Here is a 17,537-nt window from a genome sequence, read left to right as displayed (position 1 = left end):
TTATTCCTTTGTTTGGGTTTTATGTCTCATAATCCCTTCACAATTCATTCCTTTGCCACACAGAAAACCCCTTTTTGGTTTGGGAGGAGAGTACATTCGCAGACATCATACTGTAGAGGCACACACTGCACACCAAAAACACACCGTTTGCAAAGAATCAAGAGGAAGCAGCAGAGAGGCTGGTTAGAGAATCGACTGAAGAAGTGAAGCATCCCCTCTGAAGATGGGAGAACCGAGAGCTAAAGTACTTTTTCTTTTAGAAAGCGGCATGGTATCTCCGGGGCAAGTTCTCGTACATTTATAATTTTTTTTTTATCCAGACAGACTGAAGCACACGAATATATGCCCGAATTGCTGACTATTGATCAACTGCTGTGCAGTAATGTTTTCCATGAAGCTGTTTGCCTAGAGCAGAACTGGATAACAGGGAAAGTCTTGAAGGAATAAATTTAAGATTTTCTGAAGGCAATTAGCTCCACAAACTCACCAGTTTCACAAACTCTTGCCCAGTTAAAAGTAAATTCAAAAGTTTAAAGCTGCACTTGAAACAATAAGGCAATTGCAGCATTAAGAACAACTGCTGGTTACTACTAAACTATTGCTATGAAAGCAGTAATGATTGTGTGGTCAATGTGCATTTTTTAAAAAAAGTCTTACACCACGCTTGTGTTTCATTGTGTCTCTGTTTTTGTAAATGTGCATTTGTTTTGTGTCGCCAGTGTATCACGGACGACTTTTCACCCAGTTACAATAAACATCTAAATAAGAGCACAAAACATGCAAATTAAAGGCCAAGTTAAAATAAATGCAATGCAAATAGAGTCAAAAAAAAAAAATGATCCAAATGATAAGTTACCATGCATGCACAGGGCAAAAAACACTCAGAGCTAAGTAAGAGCACTGCAACTATAAACAGATGACCCATGACATCTGTGTTAGTTCACTGAGTTCTGAGTCAACTGTTAGAAGAATCCACAGTGCCATGAGGGGGGACAATTAGCCTAATGAAGTGCAGGAGCAAATCACACTCAGTGCTGTGCTAACAGCTACTCAGTGAATATTCATGCGCTGCTGGCTTTGCAGATGCATTAAAAGGCAGTGCTGCATTGCTGAATACCAATCGTTACATTTCCACCTGCCACTTGTCTGCTTCCTCACTGAGGATAACACCCTAATGAGCCTCAGTGCTGTGAGGCTTTTTGGAGCCCATCTCATCTCAAACACAGGCCACATCTGTTAACCCAGCCAGCCACATCTGCTGCTGTCTGCCAGTTCAAAGCAGATGCACCTTCTCACCTTTTACGACATTATGTAGACACTTGCCCCTTTGCGTAGTTTTTATGTTATTGTGGCTTTTTAGACAATTCAAAAGCCTATTGCAATAAGTACACATGTATAACTACTAATACTACTACACTCTTTTGTTTGGGGGGAAAAATATATATGCTATTCAAATTCTGAACAAACGTTTAAGTGTTGTTGCAGTGGGAACATTTTCTAAGTGACTGATACATTCCCCCAGAAAAAAATCTTTAATGCTTTAATAAAACTACAAACTGGTGAGTAAGAATAGTTGACTGAAATTTACTTTCATTCAAATAGGACTAAGACTATAGGACTATTATGTATGTTAACACTTACAATGAGAGTTGGTTTGCCTGTAACAATGCAGTTAATTTCATATAGCTCTATCATTATCACAGGGTTGATTACAGGGAAATAGGATGTCGCAAAAGAAGATAAAATGCAAATGCGTTTAACGACTGAAATTATTAAGGCGCCTTTACTACAAAAATAGATTTACACCGTCACTTTCCCGCCGCTTGTGTCTCTCCATGTATCTCTTTCTAACAGAGCAGGAGAGACAGTTTCATCATTAGCTGCTAGCTGGGCCACACACACTTGAAGCTCAGGGTGGCCAGATGGAGGTGAGATTATCTTCCATTAGATAACACAATGGGGCAGTGGCCCTTATTCCCCAGACTAGCAGACCAGTCAACTAGTCGCCTCTCTCTTAAACTGCTTATGCTGAAGATGATGATGATTTTAATGTAGGAGCAGTGATGAGAGCAACAGAGACATGTAGCATCTATTCCACTGAAAGCTAAAATTAACATCAATTTATTTCCATGCGTTTCAGTAAAAAATAAAAAAATTAAAAAGCAACATTCCCCAAATGACACATTATGCTATGTCACTTAAGAGAAGCAGTTAGTCAGAAGTAGGGCTGAACAAACAAATGTATAAACATCAACCAATTAAGGATTTAATAGTACTGAGCTACGGTGGAAGAGGCTTGAGCTACTCATACATACTGATCTGATCTGATCGAGCTGATAATTTCCTGACAATAACTGTAAGGGTTTAAGAGGAGGCATGTAGTCATTGCTCCAGGGGGAAATGTCAGGCTGTTGCCAATGCACACAGCACAAACACAACCTTAAGTCATCCAGGACGACGGGCGATGTGTAACTCAACACTGTCATCTGGAGGCCTTTGGGTATAAATGTTCCGGGAGGTGATAAACAGTGAAAAACAGCCTCAAACCTCCGCTTTTGAATCCACCCTTTGCGCTTCTCAATCAGTGTTGTAAACTGCAGAATTGTTGACTCATCGCACAAGTAACTGCAAACATATGTGCAAGCCAACTTGATAAACTTTGGCTTTGGAACGAGTTTCAGTGGTAATATAGCAAAGTATATGTTGCACAAATGCTAAGGCCCAGTTTCCAGCAGCGTTAGTGAATCTCTGTGTTCTAAAATATATTCTAAAACGAGCACCACTGAAAATAAAATGTGCTAGTCATACTTTTTATTTTTGCTCACAATATAGCCCTACACTTTTCTGCAAGTTCCGCTTTCACATTTTCAGGGAGGAGAAATCCGCCCTGCAGAGTAACTTAGAGCATTCAAGACACTCACTATTATGTGTTTGGATGAATGAGTTGAAAAAGGCCGTTCCTGACATGCACAACGAATGGTTTATTTAGAGAAAGCAATATGTGACTCTGGAGACCATTCAGACAAAAAAATAATCATCAAACTCCCAAAACTCCGGTTGATTTGCTTCCTTTCAAATCAATATTATAGACACATACATATTGCCAGACTGCTCCTGCTAACTTTACTTGAAAAAAGGAACATATCAACTTAATTTTAATTTTTTAAATTTCAAACTAAACATCATTATTGCCCCAGTGTGCGCTATCAATTCACAGAGTAGGAAGTTTAAGAACACAAAAGGTTAATCAGTGTTTTTACTGTAGACTGAGCATCTCATTAACAGTTGGATTTGTGGTTTTTGTTCTAGCAAAATCATCTGATCCGGTGGTGCTTCTGTTAAATGAAGAATACTTCTATACATCTGTGTCAGGGTACAGTATTTAATTTAAGAATCTTTTAAAGAACCAGGGTGTAAAGAAAATACCTTTGGGTTTTATGGAGAAATGCAGTACATGGGTGAATAACTACTCATAAGCAAATGGAAATAAATGTTCAGAAGAAACATTTACTGTCAGTGAACATGAAACACTTTGCTGAGAACGTAGAAAAGAAGCTGTGCCAATAATCAGCTCATCACACACATGAGAGAGGCAGAGCATCTTCAAGAGCTGATGACTAAACAAGTGGAAATTTGTGGTTAACTCTGCCTTCACCAGACCAAGCTTTAGTGCTGGAGGTGCAAACTCATGTCCATGAGATAACATCTGCATACTTTTCATATATTAGAAAGCCTTGTTTTAAAACTTGAAAGTCACCCAGATGTAAAGTTAGCAGTATAAAGTTATGACACTAATAGATACAATAGCCTGCCTTTCTAATGCAGCTTTTATTATTATTACAAGGCAGATAATCTTCACAGAACATTTTATTCTGTATGAGACAAGACCTGACACATCAAAGCATACACAAAGTGGGCCAACTCTAAAATAACAATATAGAAATTTAAGTCATGCCAACTACAGCAACAACCTATTGTATCCCTCAAATAATTTGTTTTTTAATATCTAATTAAATCTGTTTTTTTTTTTTTTTTTTTTCGTCTGGAAAGGCATCAAAACTAAAATGAGAATAAAATATAGCAATACATGAGAAGATATAGCAAAGCTGCTGATTTGAAATCACAGGTCAGGTCACTGCTGTGATCTTCTTAGTCCTGGAGAAAAGACGACACCGTCAAGGAAACACCCACCAGGAGAAATGGCTACTGAAGTCTTGTGTGGAATGGACATTGATGTTTCCCTTAGTCTTGTAGTTATTAGCTATTGAAGATTTCCAGAAATGACTCAAAAGGGCTTTTCCAAAATATCATGACAGGCTGCGTTTCCACTGTCTCCAAATTAGACTGCACGGTTCTCTGAGGTTACGGGTTCTTCTTGGAAAGCGAGAACCTTTTCCTGCCCGTGTCTAAATTAAATTGTCTCCTCGGGTTTCCATTGTGTGAAGTGACTGCTCACTTCTTTCCCTTCACATCCTTCAAATCATAAGACTGTGTTAGGCCATTCAAGGTTCAAAGTGATCCACCGGAGAGTTATTTGACAGCCCTCTCCTTTAGAAGACATGAAGGGACCAAGGAGAGTAGACATGAGTCCAGACTGCAGATGGGCAACTCAGAATACAGCGAGACATGGAGGTTAAGAAAAAAACAAAAACATCTTGGTGCCATTTTAGACAGCAGCTCCTATTTTTCTGTAATAACAGTATAATCAGCAAATAATTACACTAATTACGCTGACACTAATTAGACTGAAATTACAGAAACTGGAGAGAAGTTATTTTAAACTGTCGCTCGATAATTTTTTTTTAGAAGACAGAGATGAGTGCAAACACCCCATAGAGGAGAGCACAGGGGTAAGCAACCAGCAGCTGCTGTCCATCCATTGCCAGGGCTGAAATGAAGATCTTTGAGGCTGAGAAACTGCACCAGCCAATGATTGCTGCTGTTAGTATGATTCCCATCATGCCCCTGACGAGAACAAGAAAGAAGCAGGAAGTTAGCTTTTCACACTACCTTTTATAACTTTCTTAACTACACGGCTTTCAAACATCGAAACAGCAACATTGAAAGTCCAAACATTGTCTGACAATTTTTTTAAGCAATGAACACTTTAGCCGATGTTATTATCTGTGCTATTACATTTAGCTAGCTATTAAATGTTTTAACAATGTTTGCTTGTGTACTCACTGTAAAGACAAGAGGACTCCAAAAGTGGAAAGGAGGATCATGGGGAGGAGGCAATATCCAAGCACGCTGGCCACACAACCGAAAGAGACGCCCGTCATACTCATCAGGTTGAGTAGGCAGTACATGCCAAGGCAACCAATTGCACTGATTCCGTATACATAGCCAAACTGGATCTTACCTGACTGTGAATGGAAATAAATGTTAAGGATTTGGATAGACTACACCAAAAGGTGCAGAAGGATTTCATTACTTGCCGTTTGACCTATTCAAAACTTTAAGTAAACAATTTACCAGGAGTAACGTCGCTCCAAAAGCCAAACAGAAGACCATTGGGCCCGCTAGGTCTGTCTCATTCATGATGCTACCATCTGCTGCTTTCATTGGATGGAGCACTGTCAGAGTCTTCTGCCAGATGTGGTCAAAGTTGATTCCTAATTCTAAGAGGAGAAATACGGAGAAAATACGTTTTTGCAAAATGATCCCGTACGGTTGACAGGACTTTTATGGTCTCAGCTGTTCAGACAGAGTTGTTTGGCACCATACGTGAACACATAAATACAAGAAGAGCAATTAAAACTGACCTGTGGGTCAATGCTATGTCAGCTTTATCAAATGGGTGCATAGTCAAATTTAATCTCATTTAAACCTAATCTGATGGCAAAGATTTACATGCTGATCAACATCGTATTAATTATGTATTTTGGCTGAGTGAACTGTCCATGACCGACAGCGCGAAACAGCAGCTGGTGCTGGAGGTGTGCTTTGCTCAATCTGTCTAAAGTTGAATTCCATTCAGTTACAGCATCCCGGTGTTGTGCACATAAAACCGTATCTTGTGTAACTGTGCTGTTGTACTTAGTTCTCTTGCAATACTTCTACACTCTCATGGCATATAAAGAGAAGTGAGTGAGGCAAAGAAGAATTCACAGTCTCCAGGGTGTAGTTTACCTACCTTCTAACAGCGGCGGCTCGTCATCGAAGCTGCTGCTATACATGGATTGCGACGGAGATGGCGCGTAGGTCTGTGTGGGCTGAAAGATTTGTCCTGTGTATGGCTGCTGGGGCTGCATCATTTCTGGTGAGGTGTAGCCCATGGGTTGGGAGTAGTCGTACTGACCGTATGGCCTGGGAATCACATAACAATATTGTCGAAGGATCAATACTAGTTTTGAAAAGCTGAAATAACATGCGGTGTTGCTCTTGTGGATTTCATATGGGAGAATCCGGTACAACATCGTTCTTCACTTACTTATTGTATGGGTTTTCATTGTTAGCGTAGCCGTAGCCACCCTGGTTCTGGTCATCTACACTGTAGCTTGACTGGTAAAAATCTGTGTTGAAGTTGTCAAACCCCGACATCTCTCACACTGGCACATGAAACATAAGGACATAAAACAGGGGTTAAGGGGATTAGCCCAAGTAGAATCAAAATTATCCATTTAAAATCTAGGTGGTTTTATATAGTATACGTTATATACAGCCAGTCAGTCTCGTTCTCTTCACGTCGCAGCACTGATCATGTTGCTTGGCTCTGTGGTTTATCAAAATCAAATAATGAAATTCTGAACTGCAATTACGTTAAAGAATAGGGCTCTGCAACAAATACATTAGTTGACTCAAAACACAGAAACTAGATAATTAGGTACTGTATTCACTATCTGAACAATCCATCCAACCACAGCATAACTGAATACTCAAAACTAGTTTACAAATCTAGTTGTAGGCAAAAACTGATTTTCGACGTAAAAACAAGTAAAGGCAACTGCTGCAGCAAACAAACACGTTCATACGCTTAGATTTTATAAATATTAAAATTAAATTGCGGTGCGTGCAAACATTTTCCAAGCCCGTAATCCAGATAGATACCACAGCTTGTAAACACAAGTTGTAACCAGTTAAATGTCTTTCTGTCCTCGACAGGAATTCTCACCCACTCGTCCCAATTTTTAATGTTTAAAGTCACTGCGAAAGCTGTTCTAAAAGCTTCAGCTTAGGTGGTGTAGCGTGCAATTTAACCTTTTAGACTACATAACATCAATAGGTGGAGTCCATTGTCCTCTCTATCCACGCAGTGTGTCCTGACTTCCTAAACTCCATGTTTATCAAAGAGGAATAACCAAGTACTGATGTAGTGTGTCCAAACTTTTGGCCACTTTAGGCCCCTAATAAGTCCAATTATTGCTTGACTAACATACACTGTAATTTTCACCAAAGAAGAAACAACTCTAGCTTAAGCCTGAAGTCAATACAAGGAGCCCGACGTCTTCAAACACATCTGTAACAAACAGATCATTAATACATTTCCAAGTTCCGACTGGTAAAATCGTGGCCCGTGGCAAAATTGGTAACATCAACTACGTGACAGAGCTTGTTGAAGCAAAGCTGAGTGCAGCTGTTCTAACAGTCTCTACAACTTAAACTAGTTGTTCGTTGCCGGAGTCGAGTAAAAGTAAAACAGTAACGTAATGTTACCTCCGCATTATTTTAACCAAGCAGCGGGCTAAAAATAGCTAACGCAGTCAGCCTCGCACACAAAACCAAACTAAAATAAAGCCATTAAACATCCAGTAAATGCATCAACTCGATGCATCCCCATTTAATGATTCGACGATGGCAACTACCTGAAAATACAGCACATTCAGCCAAATAACTGAAAACTGTGAATCTTTGGGGGCCGGATAGTACCGTTAACTCTGCGGGTAGCTCGCTAGCTAATGCTAGTCGCCGCAGTTCGAGAGCAGCCCTTTACATGTTGCGCGTGATGTCATCGCTGGCTTTTCTGTTCAATTTTAGTCTTCTCACATAATCAACACTTTCAAAATGTTAAAGCATCGAAAATTATACCACCTACCTCTCCTGAATCTGTACAGAACACTGCCAACTTGGTTGCGGCTGCTACGTGTCAGGAGAAAGGTAAAATCTTCCGGGATGATACGTAGACAACGGGAAGTCGTTAGGGACACTGAGTTTTTTTCCATTCGCTGAAATGTGGCGCCGCCTACAGACTAAGTTGGTATAACATGATGGTCCCCACTCTGGGAGTGTATCTGAATATTACTGCCTGTAAAACTTTCCTGGTTGAAATATTTACAATTCTGAAGCTTATAAAGCAAACGAAAAAACAAATCATTGTCCATGTTTCCATTATCATTTTAAAGGTCAGAACACTTGAAGTGCTTGGATTTCATAATGTTGTGGTTAACCCTCGTTAAAGAGGAACGCCAGCACCAGCCTGTATTATATATTACAAAATGATGAATGATGCACAAATATCACAGGAATAGCACATTGTGTGATCTTATAGTGATTCAAAGAAAAAAAATCTAAGTACTAATGAAGAACTAAAAGGTCATACCATAAAAAAGCATCCCTCTAAGAAATATGACAAACTTCTATTATTAAAAACAAATAATAACAATTAACGCTAAATAATAAACAAGGAATGGGCGAATTAAGAATGAGATATGTTTTGATGCCTCAAATTCAGTGTGTACTGGTCACCACAAGTACTATAGGTAAAGGAGAACCTAGCGGTTTTTGATTTATCTGAGAAAAAAACTGTTTCTATATTAACAGACAGAAGATAGAAGATGATTTAACAGGACAAGTGCTGGGCTCCAAGCAACAACAAATGTACTGTCTTTCATCAGGAAGTAGTGGAGCAGATCAATCAATCTCCCTGTGCATGTGAAGTGCCCGGCTACCAAATACCGGAGGCCGATCCATCCTCTTTGATGATGACAGATAACATAAAGTAATAGGCTGATGACCTCTGAGAGGAAGTAGGGACAGGAAGGAACGGCAGGCGCTGAGAGCAGCACAGATGCCGGCGTCACCTGTGATAAACGAGCAACAGCTATAACAACATCATTGCCAGTTCCCTCTATATATTATTTTGATATATATATATATATATATATTATTTAGTCAAGAGACTAAAGGAGATATGGCCAACGGATGAAGGCAACATTTAAAATGAATAAATACATTTTATGCTGATAATCTGAGAAATTCACATTAGTGGTTGGGACATCTGTAACAGCTATCGTGACCTCTTAGCCAATGCTTATTAAAACTGGATTATTTCTGCCTCTGTGCAGAAAGAAAACCACCTCTGGCATTCATAACAATGTTTGAATATCAACTGTGTGCAGTGTGAAATGAAACGAAATTACATACACTTGGCTCTGCTCTACGACCTGGAGGGAAAGAAGGAGAAATAGGAAAAATAATACAGTGGGGGGGAAAAAAGCATCAAGAGAACATTTCTCATTAAGCATAGGAGACACATTGAACTTCCTCCATTGTTGACAGAGAAATTCTGATTGAGTTATGGGTCTAATGCCGAAATACACAGAGAAACCTCATAGGCAAAGCCGTTGCACCAGCAAGGCTGCATAAATTAGGACTGTTTCTTGCCAGGAAACGTTGTGACCTGCTGTCACAAGTGTGTTTCCCTTTGAAGGGAATCCATGAGTTTTCCAAACCCACTCTATTCTCTTTACGCTGATGCAAAAGTAAGTGAAACTCACAACACATGAAAAAGAAAATCCTTAACTAACTTAGCAGCTGTGCAGGCCTGATATGTTTTTTTTTAATTTTTCTACCTCCGGTTGAACCAGATCAATTTGATGCACGAAATATAAATTCCTACCACAAACACCCATGACTAATCATAAGCAGAAATGAGTCACCTCCCCAGCCTTGCCTCTCATCTTTCTTTTGACTTAATCGTTTCTAAACTTTAAGAGCCTTTGTTTTTAATCCACTTAATGAAAGAAAATTGAAAAGTGCTTGAGAGGGTAATTGAATTTAGGGCAGTGCATTGCCACATGCTGTCATAATTGGCTTTTTTTTTTTTTTTTTAAAGTCTCTGCTGTAATCCTGCTGTCACTGCCTGGGCGGATGAGTGGATTAAAACTACTGCATTTTCTTTTCTGCAGCCACCTCTCGTCCCCAACCACCTACTGTACCCTCAATTAAGATTCCTCTCCCCGCCTCTCCAGGATCAGGGAGTGAGGCAAAAGCAAAGAATGATGTTATTATATGTTCAAAGGAACAAAAAAAAGTTATGCAGATGGGAGATAATTTTTAATGTAGCAAGCACTTGAGTTTACACAGAACACACAGCGCAGAAATGGAAGCACATGTTTCCTCACTTACAAGATTAAATTTCCTTTAATTCATCTAATTTAATTTCCTACCCCCTCCACCCCCCCCACCCCCACCGCGTTTGATATGACTGCGGCACAGATCGTGAATTAGTAGGCATCTGGTACTTGCATGGGCCTTTTTCTCGGGAGCAGCTTTCTTCGCTCTGTGACGGAGCTAAAATAACAATCAGCATCTGAAGAGTTTGTCAAGTTGGTTTGTTCCAAAATGAGATTTCAACCCACTCACAGTTGAACAGCTCCTGATAAAAATGATGATCAACATGAAATTACATCTCATTGCAGAGTATATTGACGACACTGGCAATGATAGCAAACGTATTTAGATAGAATGGAAATCTAACGCTGGGGGCTGAGTGAACATGTTTTTATTTGTTTCAATAATCAAATTACGCAAAAAGAAACAAACCAAAAAGTGCAAAGAAGATACCAGAGGTATCTACGCTCCATTTCTTTGTCTTTGCATGCATCATGAAATAAGCACCATAATGCACGAGCCTTTCATTGTGAACTGGTGAAACCCTGAAACAGGTCTGATGCTTTCTGACGCTGTGTGCTGTGGAGTCGTGCCATCCTTTCCTTATCTGCCTCTGGCTGCGATCGGGGACAGCACCGGCCGACCCACGAGTGTTCTACCTGTCAAAACAGATTTCGAGGCTTCGAAAATAAGTCTCATATTATAAACAGTTGCATGGCTTTGACTCCTTCTTCTCAGAGCCGCGCTGCCAAGTTTCACTTCACAGTTCCTTGTGGTTGCAGGGCCTGACCAAACTAAGAAATGTCCTGCTGGACGTGAAATAACGACTTGGCGTTTTATGACTTTGTTAAATAATTAAATCTCGGGGTTTTCGCTGATAGCATTTCCAGAGTGCAGACCAACATTTTTTTATTTTTTTTGCAATGAAAAGGCCCAGATCGCGCAGAATTCTTGCGCTGGTGATGCGCGGATCAATTCCGATGGATTTCACCATCAACCTTGACACAACAATCAATGTGTTTGGATGAAGAAACTGCTAATCAGCAAAAATGTGTCTCAATCTCTAATATCTTTAATTTAGCAGTTTTCATCAAGTATTAGTTTGTGTTGTGTTTTTTTCTTATATTCTTACCATCAGGAATATTCAGATTCAGTACTCAGTGTTCTTACAAAAGGCCAACGCGATCAGACTAGTAGAAACACTCACCATCCAAAATGTTCCTCTCATCTTCCCGAGTGTATATTTTCCCCTCTAACTGAAACAAATCATTTGATGGTAGAAGTAAAAGTGGGTCCAAGTCTAAGATGCAGCGATTTCTTCTGGGACTCCAGTGGAATTGCCAACACACATTATCCAATCATCAGTTCAGCCACTCTGCGTCAGAAAAATCTTGCCTCTGATACTCTCACCTGGTTTCATTTCACCACTTCACGACGCATTTTCAAAAGTTCCCGAAGTTATGATGAAGTGTTGCAATTTCTTTCTGTTTTTGTTTCAGGCCCATTCCCCCAACCTGTCTCCTCAAATTTCTACGTCATCGTGTATTTCCCAGAACGCTTTTGACAATCCTTTGAGCACAGGTACAGTATGATGCTGTTGCCTATAGCTGTGACCTCCTGTGATGGTTTCAGTTGAGGAGGAATGACTGACAGGCACAGTGTTTAAAGGTTCCACTGCATGTTGCATTGTTAAATCCACAGTCGGTTGGAGAGATAAACCCCAGACATTTAGTGATGGACTTCTACGTGTATGAATAGAATCAAGGAAAACAAAACGAGTCTAGACAGCCACACATTTCCTGATTCTGCAGAAGAGAATCTGATCATATTTTTGTTTTGTTACAGATGATATGTTCTGCCAATTTACTGCACCGTACAGATACTATCTCAGCAATACTTAACACAGAAATGAGACAAACAAGGAAATAAGTGAACAAATGCATCTGATGACAAAAAGAAGCTGATTATCACACACAACTTGCGACCCACACAAAGAGGTGTGTTTCCAAGTAGCCAAGACTGGTAAGTCCAGTCGACTCCCCACTAAATGTGTATTCTGCTTTCCTGATGAGATTACTGACGACAGGAGTAAACAGAGACCCACCACACGTTTAAACGTCCATCCTCCCCCTTTCCTTTCACACACTGACCGAATTTATTCATTTTCATTGTGCTGAGAGCTTCGTACAGCTCTTTGTTCAACTTACTTTACACCTTAATTCCGCTTCACAATGCGGAAGCAGATTGTGGATTGTGTGGAAAGTTATGTGTATACACAGCTTAGACAGATGAACACATTAAAAAAGAAAAACAAAATTAGGTTTTTCCTGCAACATATTATATTTGCAGCATCCATCGTGTACGGAACATCCTTTGAAGCATTTACAGAAAAGTGCTGATGGTATTAGCTAAAGAGGAAAATTGGATACTACACCTTTAAAGGGGTTTTTACAGTTCAAAGGACTTTTGGAGATTTAGGCCCATCAAGAGATTTGTCACACATTGAGGACCTGTGGAAACCACATTTAATCCCAAGAGCCAGGGAGTGAAGCTTGGAAAATACTCAAGGGAGAGACACAGAGAGAAGGGGGAGACACACACACACACACACACACACACACTTTCCTACACACTCCCAGGGACAGAAACACACACTGCTGGAGCGCTGACTGTGGCACAAATCTAGCACAGCTATCTACCCCTCCACGCTGTTCCCACATGGCCTTTATGCTGGCAGAGAGAGACCGGGTGCTTAGCAACATCTCATCTGCATGGTTTGCAAAATCAACAGGGTCGAGATCCCTTTAGGCTTGGGGAAGTCGACTGGCTGTGCACTGCCAAGGAGGCCTCAGAGCTTGGGAGGATGGTACAGATATGGGCTGACTCCTACGTTGTTCTGTCAGTCTGTAGCCTTCAGGAAGTATTTTAACAGGCCAAATTTGACAATACATTTTTTTTTTTAATTAATCTAGATGCAGGTGGTTGTTGCCTCCAGTTGCAGGTTGACTGAATGAAGGTAAAAATGGGATCGTTCAAAACAACTGGAACAGATCCAACTAAATCAACAGCGAGTTCAGTAATGTAATGTTAATTAACACTAATGCTCCATAACGCACCACATTAAAGAGTAAACGTGAATGCGGTGCTTTATTATAATTCGGTTGTGTATCATGCTGTTGAACTGCTGCTGATGCCACTTTGAACCTTTGGCAGGAGCTCTGATGTGCAGTGACTTCATAGGATCTGACATGGATCAGACTGAATGTTACTCTGTACATGCTCATCACGGCTCATCCGTGAGAAAGGCGAGTCGGAATACATTTACACACAGTCTGACTCAGTGGAGGCTTTTTTTTTTTTTTTTCGTAACAAATGAACAGAGATTTCTTCCTTCGCTGTGCAGCTGTCAGATCCTCCGCCCCCTCTCATCCTTCCACTACACCCACAACTTGATCCTGGCCAACTGCTTGCGGAGTCTCACGTGGTGCAAATTGAATAAAACGCCAGCTACTGTAAGATGCAAACAGAACCTCCGGGTTTAAACACTGGGTACAAGTTTAATGATCTCTCTGAACACAAATGCGCTATTTCTAAGAAAATTAGGAGAAAGGTCTGTTATTTGGAAATAAAAGCTGATTTTATTGGTTAATCAGATTCATTGGTTAATTAGTTCAGCAACCACAATTCTCTTCTTAGCTTAAACACAAATTAACTTTTAAGTCATGCACTACATGTTATTATCATGATATTTGGATGATTTCTGTTTTAAACTTGCTTTACCTCTAAGGTAGAACCATTAAAGCAGTCACATCACTGTCCATGTGCAACTGCAACTGTCTCAAACAACCACATTCCCGTTTGGATACAAAATAAAAACAGTCCCCGTCAGTTTTTGTAAGGTTCAAATGTATTTGGACAGTGAGACATTTTTAAAAAAAATAATTGTTGCTCTGTATGACAACACAATAATTGTGAAATGACACAATAAAAAGGTGCTTAAATTGTGGACCGTCAGTTTTAATTGTAGTTTTTGCTTGAAATTATTGGATGAACTTATTAAGAATTACAGACAATTTTTGGAGAGTTTGCTGCTCGCGCTTTCGTACCCGTGTTAAACTACTCTCGAGCTGTTCACAAAACCAGATAATCAGGCAGTTTATCTCTGCATGACATATTTTTATCTCTACCCAACTGATTATTATTATATTCAAACACTTCACAAATAGATTATTGTTAATTTAATTTTATTATATATGAAAAGGTTTTCTTACATTTGACTGCCACCTTATTTTGACCCTAATCCAAAAGTTTAGGATCTGCCTCTGTTTCACAATCAGTTGAAAAGTTGTAGACAAGTGATTCTCCCATGTTGTTTTGGGGGATTTGAGAATAGTGAATTCAAGCCTCCCTCTTTGAAGGTTAGAGTTTAGTTAGTTTTGTGTGTTTCTGTTGGACCAAATTGAACTTAATAAGTTCAATTTGGTCCAGAAGAGCAGGAGCCCTTAGTAGCATGAGACGAAAGCCTGCGGTCGCGACACAAAGCAGCGGACTAACCAGAACACACAGAACAGCAGTGTTGCCACCGAATCAAGCTTCAGGCCAGATGCCAGGAGTGAAGTCACAGTCGGCTGAATGGCAGAGAAGGAAGTTGGAGATAAGTTCACAGCTTCACTCATCCAGTGTGAGAGGTAGGGTCTTGTGTGTAGTCCTGAGGTTAAGAATGTGTACGGCATAGTCTATGCATATGCCCTAGACAATTAACATCTTTGTTAATTAATATCTGCGTTCAAATCCAAGCTACAGTGGTGAGAATGGGCTTCAGTGCTTTTAGTCCATCTCAGAAAAGCTAAAAGGTCTGGATTTGATTTTAAATGTTGCATTTGCATTTGCAATCTGTTGTTGGTAATGTGAGGTCCAAAGAACTGTCACTGCCAACGAACAAGCCATCATTAGGCGGAAGGATCAAAACAATCCCATCAAACAGAGGACAAACATTAGGCTTAGTCAAATTAACTATTTTTGAAGATTCTCAAGATGAAAGAACAAACTGTGACCTCAGGAACATCCAACAGCTGAAAGCAAAGGCTGGAAGACCACGACAACTGTGGACGACAGAAGACTTCTTTCTCTTGTGAAGACAAAGCCCTCAACAACTATTGGACAATGACTGTCCTCACAGGGGCTTTGCGTCCAAATCAACAATCGATGGTAGACCTTCTGGAAGTACCTGGAAGTAACGCATAAGGTGTAGACCCACTTTTTTTTTACAACTAAATTCATGTAGTTAACAATATACGCCGCAGACTTGATGAAGTCTGAATGATGAAAAGTGTATCACTGTCCAAACATACAGTATATGGAGCAGACTGTGTCTAATAAAACACCACTGACAGGTTTAGAAAACTGGTGGATGAATGAATTATCATTTGCTGTGTGGGTAGCCGGTAGTTAGCTTGGCAAATCTGTCAAGTTATGTAATCTTATACCATCAGCTTTCTTGTTGAGAACTGAAGGAAAGTAATCATCTGTTCGAATGCAGACCAAGAGAGAAGCTTCACACTCAAAACTGTGATGCAGCCATGTGATTTTTGGTTTAATGGATCGGCATTCAGCTCTTAAAGGTGACACTGTGCTGTGAGACGGGAGGTTTGTGCAGTAGCTGAGAAAGACCCCTGGCAGAAAACTAAATATGCCCACACTACACCGAGGAATACAAAACTGATCAATTAAAAGATTTAAGTGACAGGAAGCAGAAAACAACTGTACGCTCGCAGCCAAATCAAGCAAAGAGAAGAATATTAATATGCATCTCAGTGGAGAATTGATGCAAATTATGCTTCAAGAAAATGAAGAATTGAATCAAAGAAAAACATTTAATGTACAATGTCAAGAATCACAGAGCCAAAATTAGGAGTTGGAAGGGAAGAGGAAAATGTCTAGATAAAAAAAAAAAAGACATGAAAACATCTAAAGGCCATTTGCCTCCAAGCAAAGATGCTAATTATACATCCTCTTGAATCCATTTTTCTCCTGTTGCCAGCTTCACAAATTCGAGGCAACATACAGCACAAGCGTGAGGAGAACTCCTGGTGCTCAGCTGGCTGCATCCAAAATAGCTCTGGCTTCATTTTACCGGATCTGTTCAGAGGATACACCCTCTTTCCCGATGCCTTCACCAGCACTGGTGACACCTGCAGAGTCACTGTTGTCACAGTGTGTGGGATGACAGCTCTGTTGCTGGCCAGGAGACAACTTGAGACTTTCAAGCTCTCTGTGGTGTCTTGGAGGCTTCTACTTATCCTGGCTCCAGGAGTTGCTTGTGTGTCCCTCAGCACCCTGCTCTGCTGCGGCTGCCAAAGCCCTTAATGTTTAGTGGACTTTCCGTTAAATAGCCTTGTCTCCGGGGAGAGCAGTGGACCTAGTTTAGCAGGGAAAGCTGTCTCAGCCTGTTCACAGTGGATGACGAGGGGCCGATGGGAAGAGCAGCAAAACGACACAAAGCCACAAGGAACTTATTATATTTTTTTGACCTGCTGAAATGAGCATAAATCCAGAAATATTGCAATTTTTTTATCCCAGTAGCCATCAGACTATCACACTATAGCATTTCCAAGACATGTGCCCGCAATGTCTCACTCTGCTGGCATTTAATCTGTTATTTGAAACACAGAGGGAGTTCATTTCTACATGAAAGTGTTAATAGATATTATTTATGCTATTATTTGAAGTGCGATGATTAGCGTGGCAGCTAATTATACTTCCTCAGTTTAACTCCTGTGTTGCATCTCTGAGCAATAGGTTTCTCTACTTTTCTGCAATCACCTAAAAATATCTTGTTTTGATGCAAAATCTGGGGCATTTGGACTTGTTGCTGATTCCCAAAAGGATTTCATGGAGTTTATGCTTGAAGATCAATATTGCAGACACAAGACACCTCTTAATTATAACAAGTTCATCGATAATGAGCTGAAAAAGCTCAAAGCAAGTCTTGGAAGACTCATTTTGAATTTGATGACTCACTGGCTTAGTAGGCAGAGGGGATGGACGGTACCTGCTCAGAAGGATGACAGAAGTACAGCAGCGTGCTAACATTTCATGATCTAGCAGGGCCCGAACATGCAAAAACATAATGGGCAAAGAAATAAAAGAACATTTTTCAATCTTGAGAAGATGTGAAAAGCATTGGCCGGCTTTCTTAAAAACCT

General features: G+C 40.2%; 1 protein-coding gene across 2 annotated transcripts; it reads right to left on the bottom strand.

The window, feature by feature from the left end:
- Nucleotides 1-3,368: 3,368 nt before the first annotated feature.
- Nucleotides 3,369-11,564, bottom strand: yipf5 (Yip1 domain family, member 5). 2 transcript variants are annotated; one of them, XM_067492134.1, is made up of 6 exons: nucleotides 11,540-11,564; nucleotides 6,434-6,551; nucleotides 6,137-6,309; nucleotides 5,476-5,621; nucleotides 5,185-5,366; nucleotides 3,369-4,965 (listed from the first exon to the last, which is right to left on the bottom strand). In XM_067492134.1, exons 2-6 carry the CDS (start codon nucleotides 6,541-6,543, stop codon nucleotides 4,803-4,805), a joined length of 774 nt encoding a protein of 257 aa, XP_067348235.1. In that variant the 5' UTR covers nucleotides 6,544-6,551; nucleotides 11,540-11,564; the 3' UTR covers nucleotides 3,369-4,802. The 2 variants fall into 2 exon arrangements, with proteins under 2 accessions (XP_067348235.1, XP_067348234.1); XM_067492133.1 differs by lacking the exon at nucleotides 11,540-11,564 and adding an exon at nucleotides 8,036-8,175.
- Nucleotides 11,565-17,537: the final 5,973 nt, after the last annotated feature.

Source organism: Channa argus, chromosome 22, assembly GCF_033026475.1.
Source record: "Channa argus isolate prfri chromosome 22, Channa argus male v1.0, whole genome shotgun sequence".
NCBI classification, from domain to species: Eukaryota; Metazoa; Chordata; class Actinopteri; order Anabantiformes; family Channidae; genus Channa; species Channa argus.
The sequence above is the reverse complement of the archived record's forward strand: the minus strand, read 5'-3'. Positions and strand labels throughout refer to the sequence as shown.

What these genes read in the sequence shown, in the direction of transcription:
- yipf5 (XM_067492134.1), bottom strand. Translation starts at nt 6,543, where the DNA reads ATGTCGGGGTTTGACAACTTCAACACAGATTTTTACCAGTCAAGCTAC. An exon ending in CGAGCCGCCGCTGTTAGAAG is followed by an intron (nt 5,622 to 6,136) that starts GTAGGTAAACTA and finishes TTCTCCTCTTAG; the next exon opens with AATTAGGAATCAACTTTGAC. An exon ending in TTGGAGCGACGTTACTCCTG is followed by an intron (nt 5,367 to 5,475) that starts GTAAATTGTTTA and finishes TTCCATTCACAG; the next exon opens with TCAGGTAAGATCCAGTTTGG.